Source organism: Pagrus major, chromosome 1, assembly GCF_040436345.1.
Source record: "Pagrus major chromosome 1, Pma_NU_1.0".
NCBI lineage: Eukaryota > Metazoa > Chordata > Actinopteri > Spariformes > Sparidae > Pagrus > Pagrus major.
In genome coordinates this window covers 15,094,525-15,113,612 of record NC_133215.1, presented here as the reverse complement: position 1 = coordinate 15,113,612, position 19,088 = coordinate 15,094,525, and the positions used below count along the sequence as shown (strand labels likewise).

Here is a 19,088-nt window from a genome sequence, read left to right as displayed (position 1 = left end):
ATTTCTCTAGATTGTATTGTAGGAGCATAAAGTGGCAGAAAATGGAAATACATAAATAAAGTCCAAGTACTTTAAAATTGTACTTAAACACAGTACTTGAGTAAATGTACTTAGTTACATTCTATCACTGCCTACCAGTTGTGAAGGTACAAGGTAATTCATTGGTCAATATACAACTCAGGGTATAATGAAATTAAAGTTTGTAAACATCTTTATGCTACATAAATTACATAATATTTCAATATAGAAAATTAAAGAGAGCTATTTACTCCACATTAAACAAAATAGTAATTTGTAGAGTTTAAATCCACTGTTATCAAAAGAGAAGAACGGAACACATTATTTGCAAACTGCATAATTTTTTTTGCAGAAATCTTTTTTTCTACCTTTATATTCTCATAATCTTTTTGTGACAACTCGATTTGTCTTGTTGCAGCAGGTGAGAGATTCAGTGTCATATCATTTATCCTCAGTTCATTTATGTCTGTCAAATGAACAACAGATTGCCACCCTTTTGGCTATAATGTGTCTGTTTGTCCAGAGTTTGAGACTGGGCTGTTGGGATGCATACTGCTGCCCATATCTGCTGTTCTCTCTCCATCCATTGAAAGGTATGTCATGCCTTTACTAGATCTATAACTGAACAACAAGTGCAGTATAAAATCACAATGAGCTGATAAAACATCAACAGTTAGAGAGGATATGGACGTGCAAGTACTGCAGTTTCATCAGTGTGTGTCATAGTAACATTTTATAGTAACATATATAGTAAAACAACAATATTGTTGCATCATCAATATAGAAGTATCGCCTATTTGGTCAAAAATATTGTGATATTTGATTTTTTCTCCCAGTCCTGCATGTATCAAGTGCTTTGAAGATTTCAAAATATAGAGGTATATATCGTATATCGTGTTATGGCCTAAAAATATCACAATATTATTGAAGGCCATATAGCCCAGCCCTAAAGCAGATGGTTATGTATCATATATTGTGATGTAATATAGGCCCTGTACACACGTACACAGGGATTTCGTAACACAAAGCTTTTTCTATGTGTTTTGGCCTTCCGTACACACATAAACGGTGGTTCAGGTCACTGATAATGGATGCTTTTTTCAGAAAGTTAAAATTGCTCAAGCGAAGTGAGTACAAGCAGTGGTGGAAGAAATGCCAAGCTCAGTACTGTAAGTATTGTATTCAAAAGTTTGCTTCAGTAAAAGTACAGAGTATTGCACCTAAAGTATCAAAAGTAAAAGTACATGCAGGATGACCCATTTCACAATAATGTATTTTATCTTATTAGATAAAAAAATAGTGATTGTCGCAGCTGTTAAAGGTGGGGCAGATTGAAGCTGTTTACTGGGTCCTTTGAACTCATCTAAAAACTTTACTTGGATAAGTTTTGTATGGCATCATTTTTCAATTGTTTCAACCTGTTTTGTGGTACTTACAGTATCTATCTATCTATCTATCTATCTATCTATCTATCTATCTATCTATCTATCTATCTATCTATCTATCTATCTATCTATAAATTAACAAGTGAATTAAGTTATCACATACATGCAGTGGAATAAAGTAGCTATACCATAGCATATAAAGGAAATATTCAAGTACAGTGCTGGAGTAAATGTACTTAGTTACTTTCCACCACTGGCCTGGATACATGAAAGATACAGTGTGTTCAGATTTATGTGTGACACGATAAGGATATTATCAATATTTACGTCAAATGAAATATGAAATCACAAAATATATAATTTATAGATACAGTGTGTGTGTGTGTGTGTGTGTGTGTGTGTGTGTGTGTGTGTGTGTGTGTGTGTGTATTACAGCAGTGTGACTGCGGGCTTACTCAGAGGAGGGCTGGTCTTTTGTCGTCATCACTGCTCATGTTTAATTAATGAGGAGGCAGCGGCCACGGGAAAACTGGCTGCTTCTGGTTTCCAGGCATAAATACAAAGCGGAGCCGGGTCTGAGGGAAAATCGGCACAAAGGAGAGCGGAGCACTCAGAGGATTTAAAGCTGAAGAACAGGAGAGTCAGGTAAACCAGCCGCGACACCACAACAACACACATATGGAGGGGGGTTATTATAAGAGACACACGGTGATGGTGAGAGCCGCGCTTGTAAATGTTGACCAGGCTGTATCAGTGCGTTCATCGCTGGGAAACACAGTGAGGGAAAAGCTGGTTCAGTGTAGTTATCAGCGCTGAGAGCGACCGGAGACGCGTTCAACTAAATGTCAGCACAGTTTGTGTTGATAAGACAGGAAAACGCCGCACGAAAAACAACCTGTGTACTGCTCATCAAATGTTAGTGACACGGATGCATTATTGTAGGTCGCTGTGTGTGTGTGTGTGCGTGTGTGTGTGTGTGTGTGTGTGTACTATATAACGGGACCAGCTGTTATGCCTGGAACAAGGTGGATTTATGATTTTCGCTTGATTTGATGATTTGTTTAAATGTGTGTAGTTAGTGTTATTGTATTATCACAGATAATCACCGGGTTCAGAGTCTCTCAGTTTAAAGTTGTCTGCTTTGATTCAAACTGCTGCCACTTTGGCATCACAGCTTATACGTGGCAGCAAATGCTCTTCATATAGAGCCAGGAAGCGTGTTATTATAGGATGACACAGAGGACATCAAACACTTCTTTTTTCTTTTTTTTTCCTTCTCTGTCTTCAGTCATGTATCTCTACTCTGATCAGAATTTTCTTTTCTTTCATTATTCGCATTTTGGCACCACTTTCAAGCAAGCTGACATGTATAAAACAGGTCAGGTTAGGTCAGGAAAGAAATCTTTAAAATGGGGTTAACCCTTTCTGTGTCAGAGGTTCCTCACAGCCTGAAAAGCCTGCAGAAGTGAACAAATTGTTTATTGAAAGTAGATGTAAGTGCAACCACATTTTTTCTTACAGCCTCACTCATAATGAATCTATAAAGCATTGGTGAATGATTAATTAATTTATAATAATCGAAGGTGCAGCTGACGTGAGAACACACAGTCCAACATTTTGTGTGGTGTGTTAGGTATTCAGTAACAAAAGACAACAGTTAGTAGTTTCTCACCACAGGCTCACAGCAGGGTGTTTGTCTTTCACAAATCAGCGCACACAATCGACTCGCGACCACAAAGTTAAAGTTTGCCTAAAGGGGAAAATGTCACTTTGTTTAGGCCTCAGAACATTTCTCGGGACATTTTTCCACATTAACACAACATTGCACAGGTATATACACACATATCCATCTACTGTATATAGCATTTATATTCTATTTTATTTGAGTACTATTTTTTATTCTCTTTGTATATTCCTACCCCCGAGGACCTTCTCTTACGTTATCTTACGCTATTAGTCTGTCGTTCTCCACATACCCTTTTAAACCATTTAGTGTAGGTGTACACATGAAACTGAAATATGGATACTGGCTGAAGCACTGACTGCAAAAGAGACGGCGCATCGCATCCAGTGTCGCACGTCACAACGAGCCATGTCACACGACGGTATTACGAAAACAAACAAAGTAGAATTCCGATTTATTTCTTAAAATCATTTTGTATTTTATTGGATCATTTAAGAGACATATTAGGCTCATTTTTAGGTTTAAATGCTTTAGTGATCGAAAACACATCAGTTTTCTCGAGCTGAAAACCTGAAAACGTGCAGCACTGTACTCACCCCCGAATTCCCTGTCTCCTCTGATTGGTCAACTCACACACGCCTGAGTCAGCGCCACTCATCGTGTTTCCTGTCGGCTCTGTTGTGTTTTCAGCTTCCAGTTAACTTCCTTACTGCCGTGAAAATAGACCTAAATGATACAAATGTTGACATGGTGACAGTGTGATGTCAAGAAGTGACAGAATTAAACATGTTGAGCCTTTTCTCTGAGTCTCTGTCACTTGTGTGTGTCTTTGGGAATACTGCAATAGTGTCAGGGAACTCTTTATCTGCACCGAGGAAACAACCAGTGTGGTGTACAGTAGCACGGCGGTGGAGCGTGTGTGTGTGTGTGTGTGGTGGCGGTGGTGTTGGTGTTGGTGGTGGTGTCTCCACTCCATCATCCCAGCTTGGGAAAAGTAGAGCTGGGAAAGAAGTGTGGAATGTCTGGCCCTCGGCACGAAGCCCTGAGGCTCCACTGGAATTTTTTTTTTTCTTATGATGTAGAAATGTTTGACCCTATGCTGATACTCACATGGGACTGATACAGGAAATGCAGATGTGAGTGTGGAAACAGCTGGAAAGAGTAACACCGAGAGATGACGCAGTAATGTCAGATATTCCCGCTCAAGGCCGGTCCTGCTCCTGAAAAGGCCACCAGCAGACACACTGTACTGCCATTTCTAGGTCAGTGGTAGCCCCCTCCCTCCCTCCTCATCCTCCCCACCCTGATCCGTCTATCTACCCAAGGCCAGCCCACACATTAATCTGCGGTGGTGGTGGTGGAAAGCGCAGAGTGGTGGCATGTGGCGAGTGTATTTACCAGCCGTGGAATTACAAGCAACCACGGGAGTGATGCACAATCTGTCAGAGAGGCCAGAGGGTGAAGTCATCGGGCGCTGCCTCTGAATTAGATCCGTCGTTAGTTTTAAAATCTTAATCGAAACAGGTGGATTTTTGAATGAAACAAGCTTTATTTTATAGGCCAAGCCCAACAATAAGACATACATTCTGAGTGAAAACTGAATCTTTAAAGCTACATAATAAATAAATGAATAAATAAAGAGAGAGCTGGTCCCTGGGGAACATTTTCATATATCTGCATTTTGTACCCTATAGCAATTATATAACTTCACGTGACTGAGGTTATAAAACCATTATTATTCATATACTCTGATGTACAAGGGACAGAAAGGCTTGACTGTCATTCCTCTATTAATATTGTTGTTACAAAAATACACAAAGACAGGTTGAACCAACATCACCTTACATCACCCTGTACTTTTCTTTGACGCCCAAGAATGAGTCTATTCATGTTGGTGTTGCATCAACTTTTCTGGTCAGATTCTGGAAACCCAGCTGATGATTAACATCGTCCTCACTGCACAGATTTAATTCAAAGCATTCATGGCTGAGATTAGTTTCAGAGGAAGACACAGAACTGAAACTGAAACTAGGCTTCATTTGGCACGTACAACGATGTAATTGAGTGTAAGTCTGTGGTTTAGCAGTGATGTGTTGGGAAGTCTTGGGAGTCGATTTCGCAATATGGGTCAGTGGACTAAAACTCTTGGAAATGAGATGATGGAAACTCCATTACAAACAGAATCTCAGACAGCAGACAGATTTTGTTTCCTGAAAAATTAGAATTCATAATAACACTTCTCATAGAAATGCCTGCTCAATAAATCTGTGCCAAGCCCGACCCACATTCAGGACGAGGGTCATGAAGTCAGATGTTGCGTGTTGACCCTTCCAGATTAGCAGCTGTAATCAACATCTGTGTAGGAGGTCAGTATGAAACAGGAACCTATAGAGCTTTACAGAAATCCCTGCATATGTCCTCTTTAGATTGACATCACAGTTTCGTTCTTACTTCAACATATGTCATCCATAAGCATCTTTTCTTGCAGAGTTGGCTGGTTGCTTCCTCTTTGTCAGCTCTTGTTGATCATGTGACTCATCCAGCTGAGTTGTCAAGACTGACAACTTGCTTACAACACAGTTTCTCAGAAGTTGAGTCAAGGTTCAAAGCAAGTGATGATAGCCTCCATCTTGGGTACAGTAATCTGTAATCCCAGTGCTTTGATTTGTAGAGTTCTTGCCAATCAGAGGACCTCATATAATTTAAAGGAGGCTTTTTTGTTTTTTTTCCTTTCCTTCAGTGTGTGACTTTACAAAGTCCAAATATCACACCAACAGGAGCTCGTCTCTCCCACGGAAAACACTGCTCCTGAAATGCCTCGTCAGTAGCCCCGCCTTTAAATCTGTGACTTTTTGACATCCCCCTACGTCACCATGTCACATATTTTCATAATTTATGCCTATATTCACGGTCGAAGTGAAGCTAATTGGAAGCTGACTCAGGCATGTATGAGCTGACCAATCAGAGCAGGAGGAGGGGCCTTAAAGAGGCAAGAACTGCAACAAAGCCTCTCAGACAGACGGGGAGTACAGTGCCGCTGCACACTATGAGAAAATTCATAGTATAAAGCATATAAACCCATTCTAGTAGCAACCCAAAATGAAATTTTGAACCAGGAAATGAGCATAAAATGTCTCCTTTAAGATGAACAGATGAACATGGCACCGCACCAGTTCCAGTTAGATATTCAGATCCGCTGAGGGAAACTCAGTGTGTATTTTCTACACCATATGTACTATCCTGTGTCCAGTGTTGCTGTGGGAACAAAGCAGGGAGTATACATGTATGTGTGTGTGTGCATGTGTGTGTTGTGTAACAGGGCCTCGGAGAACTTGATATTGTTTCTCCTACATGTCAGACCTAGAAAAAACAGACCCAATTCATATTTAAAGCTCTCAGATAACACTTACTGCCACTTACCATTACTGTCCTTTGTAAATCTCTCTGTTGGGTTAACAGGGGTGTCTTCTGAATAGACTCCCACTGTGTTATTCTCACACACAGCTGTCCATACATTCACAGCAAGCTGCTTTGTGTACTGGAATAACAAGGTTGCTTGTGTTTTGTATTATTCTTCACTCTGAATGTTAGTGTCCCTGAACAATTTTAGCATAATTTTTAGAGAAATGTAGTTTTTGATTGTATATATTGTCTATTTTTGTGACAGAAATAACAAGGTTGTGTCAGGACTTCTGATTTGAGCTCACTAAACAGTGTCGGACAAAAGGTTACACAACAGCAGGAAGACAGAATAATGAAATCCTGTCATGTAGAAAGATTCTTAATTAAGTTAATCTGTTACAAATACAGCTGTAAATGTAGGTCATATTCCGGTGAATGCTGATAACGTATCAGCTGTAAAAGGCTTCTGTGTAGTAAGCACTTAATGAGAAACAAGAGCTCCGAAGAGGCCAAATTATCTGTGTGAAAAATTGAGGCTGCATTTATCTTTTTTTTTTCTTTAAAGGATCGGTTCGTATAACAAAATTGTATCTAGTCATGCCAAGTTTTGAGATACGTTTCTAAGATTTCTGCCTCCACAGTGGAGGTAAGGGGGATTTGGCTTGTGGGCCTCACAGCACTGAAATATCAGATTTAAACATTGACAGTTTTGTGTCTTTCCACAATGTGTTTTGTCTTTTTGACTCTCTGGATAATCCACAGATCTCACTGCAACGGTTTATATATTTTCAGTGAAATTACACTGTAAAAAAAAAAGTTGTTTTAACTTAATAAAAGTTTGTGTGCAGGCTGCTTTAAATGTTTTAAGTTGACTGAATTTGAGTTGACAAGTTGAGGTAATTATGATTCAAAACAAATTTTTCTTGTCATATAAACTTGATATTAATTCAGTTCTTAAATTCTTCGGTTTACGTAACGTAACAAACATTTGTTTCCTACAGAATTGTCTAGTTGAGTCAACACAATTTCCTAATTTCTTTCAACTGGAATTCTGATGCTTAAAGTACTTCATCTACAGTTGAGTCTACCTAAAATATCTAGTTTACCCAACTTAGTAACATCAACTTTGTCACAGTTGTCTCAGATGAGTTTTAACTCTCAAACAATGCCAATTGTATGCTGATTATGTTTCTTTAATGACGTGAACTCTGTACAGTACAGTCATCCAACTCATCGTCATCATTTTTACAGCATACTTTTTTTATTGTCATGTGTGAACAGGTTAATAACCTGTTTGCACAACATATTATCTTTTGCTCACAAGGTTGATACCTTGTGAGCAAAAGATAATTTTTTGTGCTGACAAGATTAATCTAATATCATGCTTACACGAAGTGTTATCGTGTAGATTATATATTACATGCCAGGAGGTACACTGGGTTCACTTTGGCGAGATAGGACCTTGTGCAGATAAGATCCATATCTTGTGAGGCATGAGACTTAAAGATAAAGAAGAGTCTATCAGGACTTCAGGTGCTCCATAGTTTCAGAACACAATTTTGTTGATTTTTTTCTGTGATGTTTCAAAAAATCCTTTATATTGACTTTGGTAATCGCTTAAATGTGGACAACATTTACCAACCAAACAGTCTGTGTCAGCAACGGTGATCAGTAGCTAAAAAATAACCAGCGGGAATATGATACAGGAGTGCACAGGAGGTAATACCAAATGTCACCCAACCCAGCAGTGTTTGCAGTCATGAGTTAGCTACATCAAAGGATACAGTATATATTTTTCAAGGTATTTCAGACAACTCAAAAATCTCTCTTTCACTCAGTATTGTCTTCTGCTAATATGGGCATCTAACTAACGGGTCCTTTTCTTTCCTTTGTCCTCAGACTTAATCGAAGAGGAGCTTGGACGGCATGCAAAGTTGTGAAATTTCCTCAGACAGCACTGATGATCCTCTTAGTAGCGGCCTACGCACACATCGGCAGCCTCGAATAGTAGTGATCGGCGCTGGCTTGGCCGGCCTTGCTGCGACTAGGACATTACTGAAAAACGGCTTCACGGATGTCACTGTCCTAGAGGCATCAGACCACGTCGGCGGGAGAGTTCAAAGTGTTCAGCACGGTGAGAAGATGTGCCCTTTGTTTACTTGTTGTTACCTTAAACTTTGTGTTAAACTTTTTTATGACGCCTTAACAGTGTAAGTGTGCAAAATAGACACCTACAGTATAAAACCTGAGTGAAATGCATTAATTCACATGCAGGCTGAATCGTGAACTGTTAAAACACATTCACAGAACACAGAACTACACGAAAGGTTTAACTTACCTTATCTTTTTTCTTCTTAACATATCGCAATTTCATGGTTTGTTATAGACTTTACCTCTCCTCTCCAACCAATATCTAAATGTCTAAAACTTTAGTTTTGAAGCAATATTTAAGCAATATATGCTCACATCAAAACAAGTGAATAGGTTGATTACCAGTCACTCCCAAAACAACATGACTGTTGCAGCATATCAGTGACAGGCGTACTGGATGTTTGTTGTACGCTCGCTGCTTGGTTAGGTTTAGGCAAGAAAACTGCTTGGTTAGGCCTCGACAAACATGGTTGTTTGGGTTAAAATAACTACATTACTTATGTACATTCAGTTACGAACATACCTACGTTACTTGCCGAGCCGTAGTTACGTTATGTATGTGACGTAACTTCACGACTATTTAGTCTGACTTCTTTACTGCTGTAATAATACTATGGCCACCAGAGATTGTTTTTGCATTTAGAGATCCATCTAAAGCACTGCTGATACATGAACAAAGAATCTATTGATACAAGTTGAAGTTACACGTTAAGGAGCCATGCTGCACAAACAGTTTTATCTTTAATATTTAAGTACAGTACGTCTTTTAGAAAACGGTCCAATCAGCCAGCCATACAATCGCTCCATCAACTTCCCCTAAATAAGCTGAATTAATACACTTGGATTGGACGCATGTCTGGCTCCAAGGGAAATAACAGAGTTTGTTCAGTTGATATGCTTGAGCGACGCTGGTAGATTTTCCCAACAAAGTCGACTGAACTGCAGGTCGACGAAAGTTGAATGCTGGTGATTTCCATTATGTGAATACTTTCAGCTGGCAAGAACAAAAGGAGCATGAAACAGCATCTGCTCATGGTGCTTAAACCATATGACCATAAAAGAGGTCACATGTAGAAACACACTCATACTGCGCTGTTAAATGTAAAGCCATATGTCAGGCACACAAATAACTACATCTGTTATGTAAATGCGTGTTTATGCGCTTAGACGTTACATAATCATAGATGCATTTCTGCCAATTCTGTCTTTGCAGTGGCCTGTTTTTATTATATAAACGGCTGTACAAAACATACAGTGTGTGATGGCATCATCCTCAGGAAGAATATTAAATTAATGGTAGTCCAGTGGGCCTCAGGGTGCAGTGTGTTAATAGAGTTGACCTCCTCTTGAACTGTCCAGTTATCTAACACTCAAGTGTGAATGTGCCTTTACAAAAGCAGAGTGATAAAAAGTTTCATTCAGGAGATGTTGATTTGAAAGAGATCATTTTTTCCAAATTCATAGTAATCCGTGTGTGTTTTTTTTTTTTGTAGGAACAGCAACTTTGGAGCTTGGAGCCACCTGGATTCATGGTGCCAATGGGAACCCAGTGTACCACCTGGCGGAGGACAACGGGCTGCTGGAGGACACCACGGACGAGGAGAGGAGCGTGGGACGCATCAGCCTGTACGCCAAGAATGGTGTGGCTCATTACCAGACCAATGCCGGGAAGAGGATCCCCAAGGACCTGGTGGAGGAGTTCAGTGACCTGTACAACGAGGTGAGGGGGGCCACATATGCACACAGGTACACATGTGAATTCATGCTTATGTGCACAGATGAATGTGTACATGGACTAACTGTTCAGCCTGCAGAACATTAAAGGAACAGTTCATCCAAAAATTAAAATGCAGTCATTATCTACTCACCCCAATGCTGATGGATAGTTGGTTGAAGTTTTGTGCTCCATAAAACATTTCTGGAGCTTCACAGCCACTAAGTAACTGAAGTAGATGGAGACTTGTTTTAAAATGTAAAAAAACAACTGGAAAAAAGCATTAAATTGCTCCAGACAGTTCGCCTTAACTAATCTAAGTCTGTCGAACCCCTGAGAGTCCAAATTGATTGAAAATATTTTTATATGCTTTTTTAAGCCTTCTTCACTCTCGCTGCTAAGCTAAAAGGGTTAGCTTCTGGAGACTTGGATTACACCTGTTTTTGCTGTGAAGCTCCAGAAATTATTTTTGGACTACAAAACTTCGCCTGGCTTTCCATCAGCATGTGTAGATAATGACTGAATTTTCATTTTTAGGTTAACTGTTTCTTTAAAATATGTAAGATATGTCACATAGCCATAGTTACCAGTGGTAAAAACTAATGCTCTGCAGCCAATAAGTGTTAAAATCTATAAAACTGTATTTCAAATTGTAGTTGAGATCCCAACATTTTGAATACAGTGGACTGAACTTGGGGAAATGCGTATCAAATGATGCACAAAGACATTTAAAGTATTTCAGCTTTATAGAATGCTGCAAATAGAAATTTGACGTTGAATATTTCACTCAGTATAAACAACATGCAGCGTCATTAAAGTTACGCAAGGGGAAAGTGTAAGGGGAAACTGGATGTTGGCAAGCTTTATGAACAAAGCTGAAGTGGCCCAAAAATCAAAATCTAGACTAAAAAGAGCATGCAACAAAACCAGGCTAAAGAGAATCCAAAAGAGTGAAACAAAAATCTAAGAACAAAACAGAAAGTCAAGGGGAACAAAAGCAGGAACACGAGGGACACGAGGAGCTAACACAGGACCAGGGGAACAGACACAGAACGCAGACAAACCAAGAAAGAGTGAAAGAAAAAAACACAGACTTAAATACACAGAGCCTAATTAACAAATGAAACACAGGTGAGCACAGAAAACAGGCAGGGAAAAGACAAAGACAGGAAGTGTAAAGTAAAATGAGACACATGAGGAGAGGCTTTCAACATAAAACAGGAAATAAACCAAAACTCAGGACCATGACAATGTTAAAAGGCACAAAACATCAATGGCAACATTATTAAATATATCTTCAGCCATCTTGAGATAAAATCCAACAAATCATGCTGAATTTAATAGATTAGCCATTTTCCCTTGTCCAGTTCCCTGCTCTCTGCTCTGTAGCAGCTCCTGTTAGAGCACGACTATTGCACTGTAAGTAGGTCACGTCTGGAAAAGCAGTTACAGAGGGAAGGTATAGAACACGTTTTGTTCTCATTAACCCTTGTACATCTGTGTTTTCTGTGTAACCTCAGTACACATGCTGTCTCCTTGTGACAAATATTCTTAATACGCCAAACCCCTTCAGAGACACAGAGGTAGCTTCAGAGATATTCTCGCCTCTGGTACATTCAGCAGCCATGTCAGTCATCTTCCTCCAGTTTTCTTTCAGCTATTGTCTTCATCATGCTCTCTTGTTGTGAAGCTAGCTGAGACAAGTTTGCTACTGTGGGGTTTATAAATAAAATGGACTTGACTAGACGTGCAAAGACACCAAGCTGCCATCTCCAGTGTGTGTTTTTTAGTAGCTTATGTAATAAAAGAGAAATCAAAAAGGCCATGCTTCAGGGTCACCACACCTTCATCACTCCCTGTGATGCCATTCAGCCCTGAATGACACAATGCAGAGAGATGTCTGCCTTTCACATTGATGATCTTCATGGTCATCATCATATACAGTATGCGAGTCATTGTACTCTGAGCTCCACTCCTTATTGTCACCTTCTTTCTCCAGAACCACAACTGTCACTGCAGCTGATTAAGCTCCTCTCTACTTGAGTAGGAGCATTATTTTATGTGCAGTTACTTTACTATTGATCCTTTTTAATTTATCTAATTTTAAATTAATCATTTGGTCTATAAAATGTCAGAGAATAATAGAAAAAAATGCTGTCAGGAGCCCAAGTTTACTAATTCAGAATACAGTAAATACACTTTACTGTCACTAAGAGAACCACATCTTATGACCTGAATTAAGGGAAAATTAAGACATTTAGAAATAAAAAATAAACAATTTTAACGATGACGTGCATCAGGTCACATCTTTTGGGCTGTACCGCAAAATCCGACCTGACTCCTTCCCCAAGCAATCCACAGTTCAGCAGCATTAAACCACATAAACAAATTGTCCACAGGCTTGTATAGGCAACGGCAATTTTTCACGTTATGTTACAATCCACTCACATATGGCCAATAAAAACAGTGATGAATACAGGTAAATTGCTATATAGAGCCCCTTTAAAGTTACAAAGAGCCCCTTTTAAGTCAAACTTTATTAACAGTAACCACAGTCAAGTTACTGAAACAGAACATAGCATTCAAGTTGCATCTTGTCCAACATTTCTTTTTAATGTACCTCCTCTGCTTTCTTTACATCCTTCCTCATTCCTCTTCCTCCTAAATACCCTCCATCTCTGACCTTTCACTCGTCTTCCACCTGCAGGTGTACGAGCTGACTCAGGAGTTCTTCCAGAATGGGAAGCCAGTTTGCGCCGAGAGCCAGAACAGCGTCGGCGTGTTTACGCGAGACGTGGTGCGCAAGAAGATCACGATGGATCCCGATGATTCTGAGAGCACCAAGAAGCTCAAACTGTCCATGCTTCAACAATACCTCAAGGTGTGTGTGTGTGTTCATATCCATGTCTACCTGTTAATGACCAACACTGTATCACCTCCTCGGATTCTCTTTTAATTTTCCCTAAAAACAAACATTAAATAGACATTCAGTATATCTACGTGAGTGCTTTATTAGTGCTCCGCCATACGCTCCCGCCCACTTACTAACACAGGAAACGTGTTGTGAAAATGTAGCCGTGAAGAGACGGTGGCACAGTAGCCACCAGGTAACCTCGACCATGCTGGCACACATTTAATGAGGCAGAAACAGGAACATATTTTTGCTTTTCGATAACCGACACGAGCAGGTGTTGTCTCAATGAAGCATATGTGTTCCCAGCATGTTTAAACATGTTCAGTCAGACTGATGCTGTGGAGATATATGGTAAGAATACAATTGACTCTGTGTTGAAATGTTCTCATGTTTCAGGTGGAGAGTTGTGAAAGCAGCTCTCCCAGTATGGATGAGGTGTCTCTGAGTGAGTTTGGTGAGTGGACAGAGATCCCTGGTGCACATTACGTCATTCCTGAAGGTTTCATGAAGATCGTGCAGCTCCTGGCCCAGGACATCCCCTCCCGCACCATCTGCCTTAGCAAACCGGTCCGCTGCATCCACTGGAACTACTCAGCCCAGCATCGGGAGGTGATCGCCAAGAGCAGCGACTCCAACCACAACGAGAACAACCACAGCTGCCAACCTCATGACGACCCTCTCATCCTCGGTCATCCCATTTACGTGGAGTGCCAGGACGAGGAGTGGATCGCAGCCGACCACGTGATCATCACAGCGTCTCTGGGCGTCCTGAAGGGGAACCACGAGGCCATGTTCTCCCCGTCTCTGCCTGAGGACAAAGTGCTCGCCATCGAGAAGCTGGGCATCAGCACCACCGATAAGATATTCCTAGAGTTCGAGGAGCCCTTCTGGAGCCCAGAGTGCAACAGCATCCAGTTCGTGTGGGAGGATGAGGCTCAGCTAGAACAGCTGGCTTACCCTGAGGAGCTGTGGTACAAGAAGATCTGCAGCTTTGACGTCCTCTACCCGCCCGAGCGCTACGGCTACATGCTGAGTGGCTGGATCTGTGGGCAGGAGGCGCTGTACATGGAGCGCTGCGATGATGAAACAGTGGCTGAGACCTGCACTGAGCTGCTGAGGCGCTTTACAGGTCAGGACATGCACATAAGAGGAAACAGCTGAGCATTGTGGGCAAATGTTACACAGAATACATTCTGTTCACACCACAGAAGCTTGTGTGGGTTCTCTAGAAAGATGAAGATGATCTCATGCTCTAAATCACCAGAATAAATGTCAGCAAAAGTCGTGGAAAGAGTACTGAAAATCTCAAGTATGAGTACAGTTACATTACTGAAATATTACTCAATTACAAGTAAAATTACCGTTGCTACTATTAAAATAATAACGAGGTAAAAGAACAAAGTGTTCTTCTCAAACGCTACCAAAAGTATTAGTTACTTTTTACCCGTTGATTGTTCAATGCATGATCAATAGCAGGCATTCAATCAAAAATCTTCGGTCTAAATTACTCCCAACTCCTCATCTGTTCTGCTGAGTGGTCATTGTCAAGCCTCCAAGCCTGCGCCTGCTGAACTGTTTTGTGTTTTGTCCATATGTCAGGGTACTTAATTACAGTAATTTGAGTGGATGTAATTAGTTATTTCCACCCCTCGTTTGCAATGCACATTCATTCTGGTTAGGTTAAGGAAGAAACACATTTTTGGCTTAAAATTTTTTGCCACAAATGGTAAGGGCCTTAAAAACACCAGTATTTTGTCGCCACAAACACGGCTGGAAATTGTCCTGAGGCCTCCTTTAAAAATACCCAGTCGTGTCAAAATGCACAATTGAATTGTGGTCACTGGCTTAGAAGTCACGAATTGTAGAAATTGTATTCTGGTGACTGAGCTGCATTTATCTACACTTTTAGATACTCTGACTGGTTTATTTACAATCATTATCTGTCAGGTTTAACACAAAGTTAACCAAATGCAGACACTTGAAAACCAGGCTGGTTGAAAACAAAAAGCAAGCTTTGACGAAAACTGTCCAAAAACCCAAATCCAAAATACGAGCGACAATGGCAGACAAAAGGCACACAACAAAACAGGAGTAATCCAAGAGCAAATAACAAAATGTAACACGAGGAATCAGGAAGCAAATGCAGGAAAACCTGATGGTAAGACAGGACCAGGAAACAGAGGCTCAAAACAGAGGAACCAGCAAAGAGACAGGGGGACACACGGCCTGAATACACAGGCACTGATTAACTAATGAAACCCACGGTTGGGAACAAAAAGTGCGGGAAAACAGACAAAGTGAGGAAGTAGACACATGAGGATATAACTACAAAATAAAACAGGAAACCAACAAAGCAAAAAACCCAAACAGTGACATTATCCAGCCAAAGAACTTCTCACAATGACAAGTTATTTTTTTGTAAAAGATCCCACTGCTTTAATAACTCTCTTCTAGTAAAGCTCACGCAAAGACTCAGTAATCTAGAACTAACATGATAGCCTTGGAAGGCTGAAACTGTCAGCTCAGTGACTCACAAAATCCATGACTCGGGTTGGGTCAGTTGTGACGTCAGTAACTTTTAATAAGAAAAATATCTGCTAAATGACTCAGGTGCTGGTTTTGTGTTTGGTGAGCAGCAGCTAACTGGTTTGGTGTCAATACCACAAAAGAACAAAACATTTGAGTAGAAAGATTGACCTGTTAGATCAGGTGAAGAGGCCTTTACTTTAACTGACATCTCATCAATCCCCCCTTTGTCTTGTGATACAAACACACACAGCACAGGCTCTGTGTTTTCAATCCAGTGTTGCTGCTGTTAGTTATCTGAAACACACCACTTCCTGCTCAAGAGAAGGATTTTTTGGGTGTATCCAAAAGAAAACAGAGCTGTTTCAAGGTGATTGCACCATTGATTGTAACAGGGTACAGGATGAATATGGGTTGACTCACTATTTGTCATCTGGCAACCAGCAGATCAGGGATGTGCTGATAGAAAAGGCTCAGATTATTACTCAGTAAAGTGATTGCCTCAGAAATAGGTCACAGAGTGGGTGCAGAAACAGTGACTGTCACTTCATGATGAGGTCAGCGGGCTTCCTATAGATACAGTCTGTAAATCACACACAGAAACTACACCCCCACACATTCACACACGTTGCTCATTTAGGTCAACATGCTTTAATCCCCTCAGCTGTTGCTTAATTACATATAGACTCGCTGCTCGCAGAAGGTCACGAGTTGATTAGTGCTGGCAGATTGGACGTCCTAGTGAAAGGCCTCGACTTACAGCCTGGTTTGCTTCTGTAATGTCCCGTTTGTCTGTCCACTATCTGTCTTGACTCACCCTCGTCTGTCTGTCTGTCTGTCCACAGGGAACCCTGACATTCCAAAGCCCTGGCGTGTCCTGCGCTCATCGTGGGGCAGTAACCCTTTCATCCGAGGCTCCTACTCCTTCACCAGGGTCGGATCCAGCGGCGAGGACTGCGAGAGGCTGGCCATGCCGCTGCCTTATGCCAACAGCACCAAGGCTTCGGTAAGACAACACACACAGGGGGTTTGACAAAATTCTCATTTATGTACGTTCAGCTGACTGGCAGTGTACTGACTAAAACGGTCTCTATTTTCTCTGGAATTATAACTAAATTACAGAGTTCTGTCTAAAAACCTTCATCTTCATCTCAAAGTGGACACTGTAATGATCATGTAAACAGAGACATGAATAACCATCCATGTAAACACCGTATCCCAAATATACTCAAAAGCAGGATCCTCGTGCGCATGTAAACACAGTTAATGACTCGAATACTTCCATGCCTAAACTTCTCCACGCACATCTGCATTTTTAACCCGTATCATCGTCATTTATGTGTCCTTGTTACAAAAAAAAGAAAAAAAGTAGAAATCTGAATTTACAGTGACAGATCAGTTCCCTTCTAGGAAATGATGGGTCAACAAGGACCATGTAGAATGAAGTGTAATGCTACTTTAATATTTTAAAACTAATTCTTGGTAGCACGTAATAATGACAATCATTGATAAATGATAGATTTAAAGCTAAACTGGCAATAGACAAGTTTTCTCTCTATAAACCTCGCTATCACTGTACAATTTGGTCCGCCACCAAGCAAGAAACCTCCCGGGAAAAGGAAGGTTAACTAATCCATTTCTCTTACAGACTAACTGATTGAATAAACTCACGTTTTGTCCTGTGTTGTTGTTATTTGCGACTCTGAGGAAAACTTAAACAATCCAGGTGTCTTTGCAACAGTGGCACCAACGATAATGCAACTTGGAGACACTGAAGTTAATCCTAATTATTAACCATTTAAGCAATTGTTTATGGTAGAGTTGCAACTGGTGTTTATTAAACATTGTAAATAGTTAATAAGTACTGTGTAGTTCATCTATAAACACAGTTATTGTAAGGAAATAAACATTTATGTATTGTATAAATATGCCATTTATTATAAAGTGTCACCACAGTATTCAATCTGAATGCTCCCCTCTACAGCGGTGTTTTCACTGACTGCACACTTGGTTGTTTACAATCCCTTGCTCGCACTCTTGAGAGCATCTGGCTAATGCGGCGGTGTCATCACTAGCATGTCACATCGCAGCACATGCAGAGCAAATACAGCTGGTGTCAGGGGGGGTTATGAAGGTCGATTCCTCGCTAGAAGTCTAGCCAATGAAACCTGATTCGTCCAGGGCGGAGGGGGGTGGGAGGGCGGAGGGGTTCGTGTGCTCACTTGACAGTGCTGAAGGAACGGCATGACCCCTCCGCCGAAGTCCTGTCAGAGCCCTCGGGAAAGTTACCGTAGCCTGCCGCATGTAAGGCGCTGACAAACGATTGAAATAGAAAAGACTGTACGAGAGGCCAAAAGTACGTCAGGATGACATTGAGGGATCTTGTTTTGAATCTGGCTTCCTTTTCTCCTTTTGTCTTTGCTTATATCATCTTCTTCTTCTGCCCCCCCTCCTTCCTCAGCCTCTACAGGTCCTGTTCGCTGGAGAGGCCACCCACAGAAAATACTATTCCACTACCCATGGTGCTTTGCTGTCAGGACAGAGGGAGGCCACTCGTCTAATAGAGATGTACCAGGACTTGCACAGAGCTCAAACCACAAAGCCTAATATGTAAAATAAAACGAACCTCTGACTAGTGAAAAATAAAATACAAAACTGTTGAGATTTAAGCTTTTTATCTTGATGATTAAGTTATACTTAAAAACATAGCTCGGGCATTATTACATTGATAACAAATGAGTATTGTTTCTATTGTATTGTAGATTCGAATCATGCTAAATTTTATTTGAGATGTACTGTTCAAAAGTTGCCAATGGTGCTGTCATTTCTCGTCTTTATCATTCTGTCATTATGTTTTTTTTAATTAATCAGTAATTTAATGTTTATGATAACAACATCTGTAATTTAACTTGTTTTTGTAAGTGCCTTCTGTACGTAACGTTATGTTATCTTAAAAATTATGGAAACACTTAATAAAAATTGAGAAGGTTTTAACAAAATAAAAATTCTATCATCATCTAACAAGACAAGTTTTTTATTTTTTTATTCATTTAAACATTGCACGGACGACATCTCCTCTGCATCTACTTCTTTCCTCATGAATATTTTCCAGGAAAGTACAACCACAGGCAAGAGAGGTTTCCATACTATCACCATGTTGGTGTCTATTTAAATCAGTGAGAGCAAGGCAGAAAGTCAGTGCACATGGAAAGAAAAGAAAAGGCTCCATAATACTGTGCCAAAGTGACAGATGGTGTGAGAACAGACCTCAACCCAGTCCTCACTTCTGTAGGA

General features: G+C 40.5%; 1 protein-coding gene across 1 annotated transcript; it reads left to right on the top strand.

The window, feature by feature from the left end:
• The first annotated feature begins 1,972 nt into the window (after positions 1–1,972).
• Positions 1,973–18,812, top strand: smox (spermine oxidase). Its single transcript, XM_073479041.1, has 7 exons — positions 1,973–2,048; positions 8,389–8,623; positions 10,134–10,360; positions 13,062–13,235; positions 13,665–14,397; positions 16,640–16,800; positions 18,256–18,812. The coding sequence occupies exons 2-7, from the start codon at positions 8,416–8,418 to the stop codon at positions 18,406–18,408; spliced, it is 1,656 nt and encodes a 551-aa protein (XP_073335142.1). The 5' UTR covers positions 1,973–2,048; positions 8,389–8,415; the 3' UTR covers positions 18,409–18,812.
• Positions 18,813–19,088: the final 276 nt, after the last annotated feature.

Excerpts from the sequence above, each read along its gene's own strand:
- smox (XM_073479041.1), top strand. The coding sequence starts at position 8,416 with ATGCAAAGTTGTGAAATTTCCTCAGACAGCACTGATGATCCTCTTAGT. Across the intron at positions 14,398-16,639 it reads GCTGCTGAGGCGCTTTACAG|GGAACCCTGACATTCCAAAG; the intron begins GTCAGGACATGC and ends GTCTGTCCACAG. Across the intron at positions 16,801-18,255 it reads CCAACAGCACCAAGGCTTCG|CCTCTACAGGTCCTGTTCGC; the intron begins GTAAGACAACAC and ends CTCCTTCCTCAG.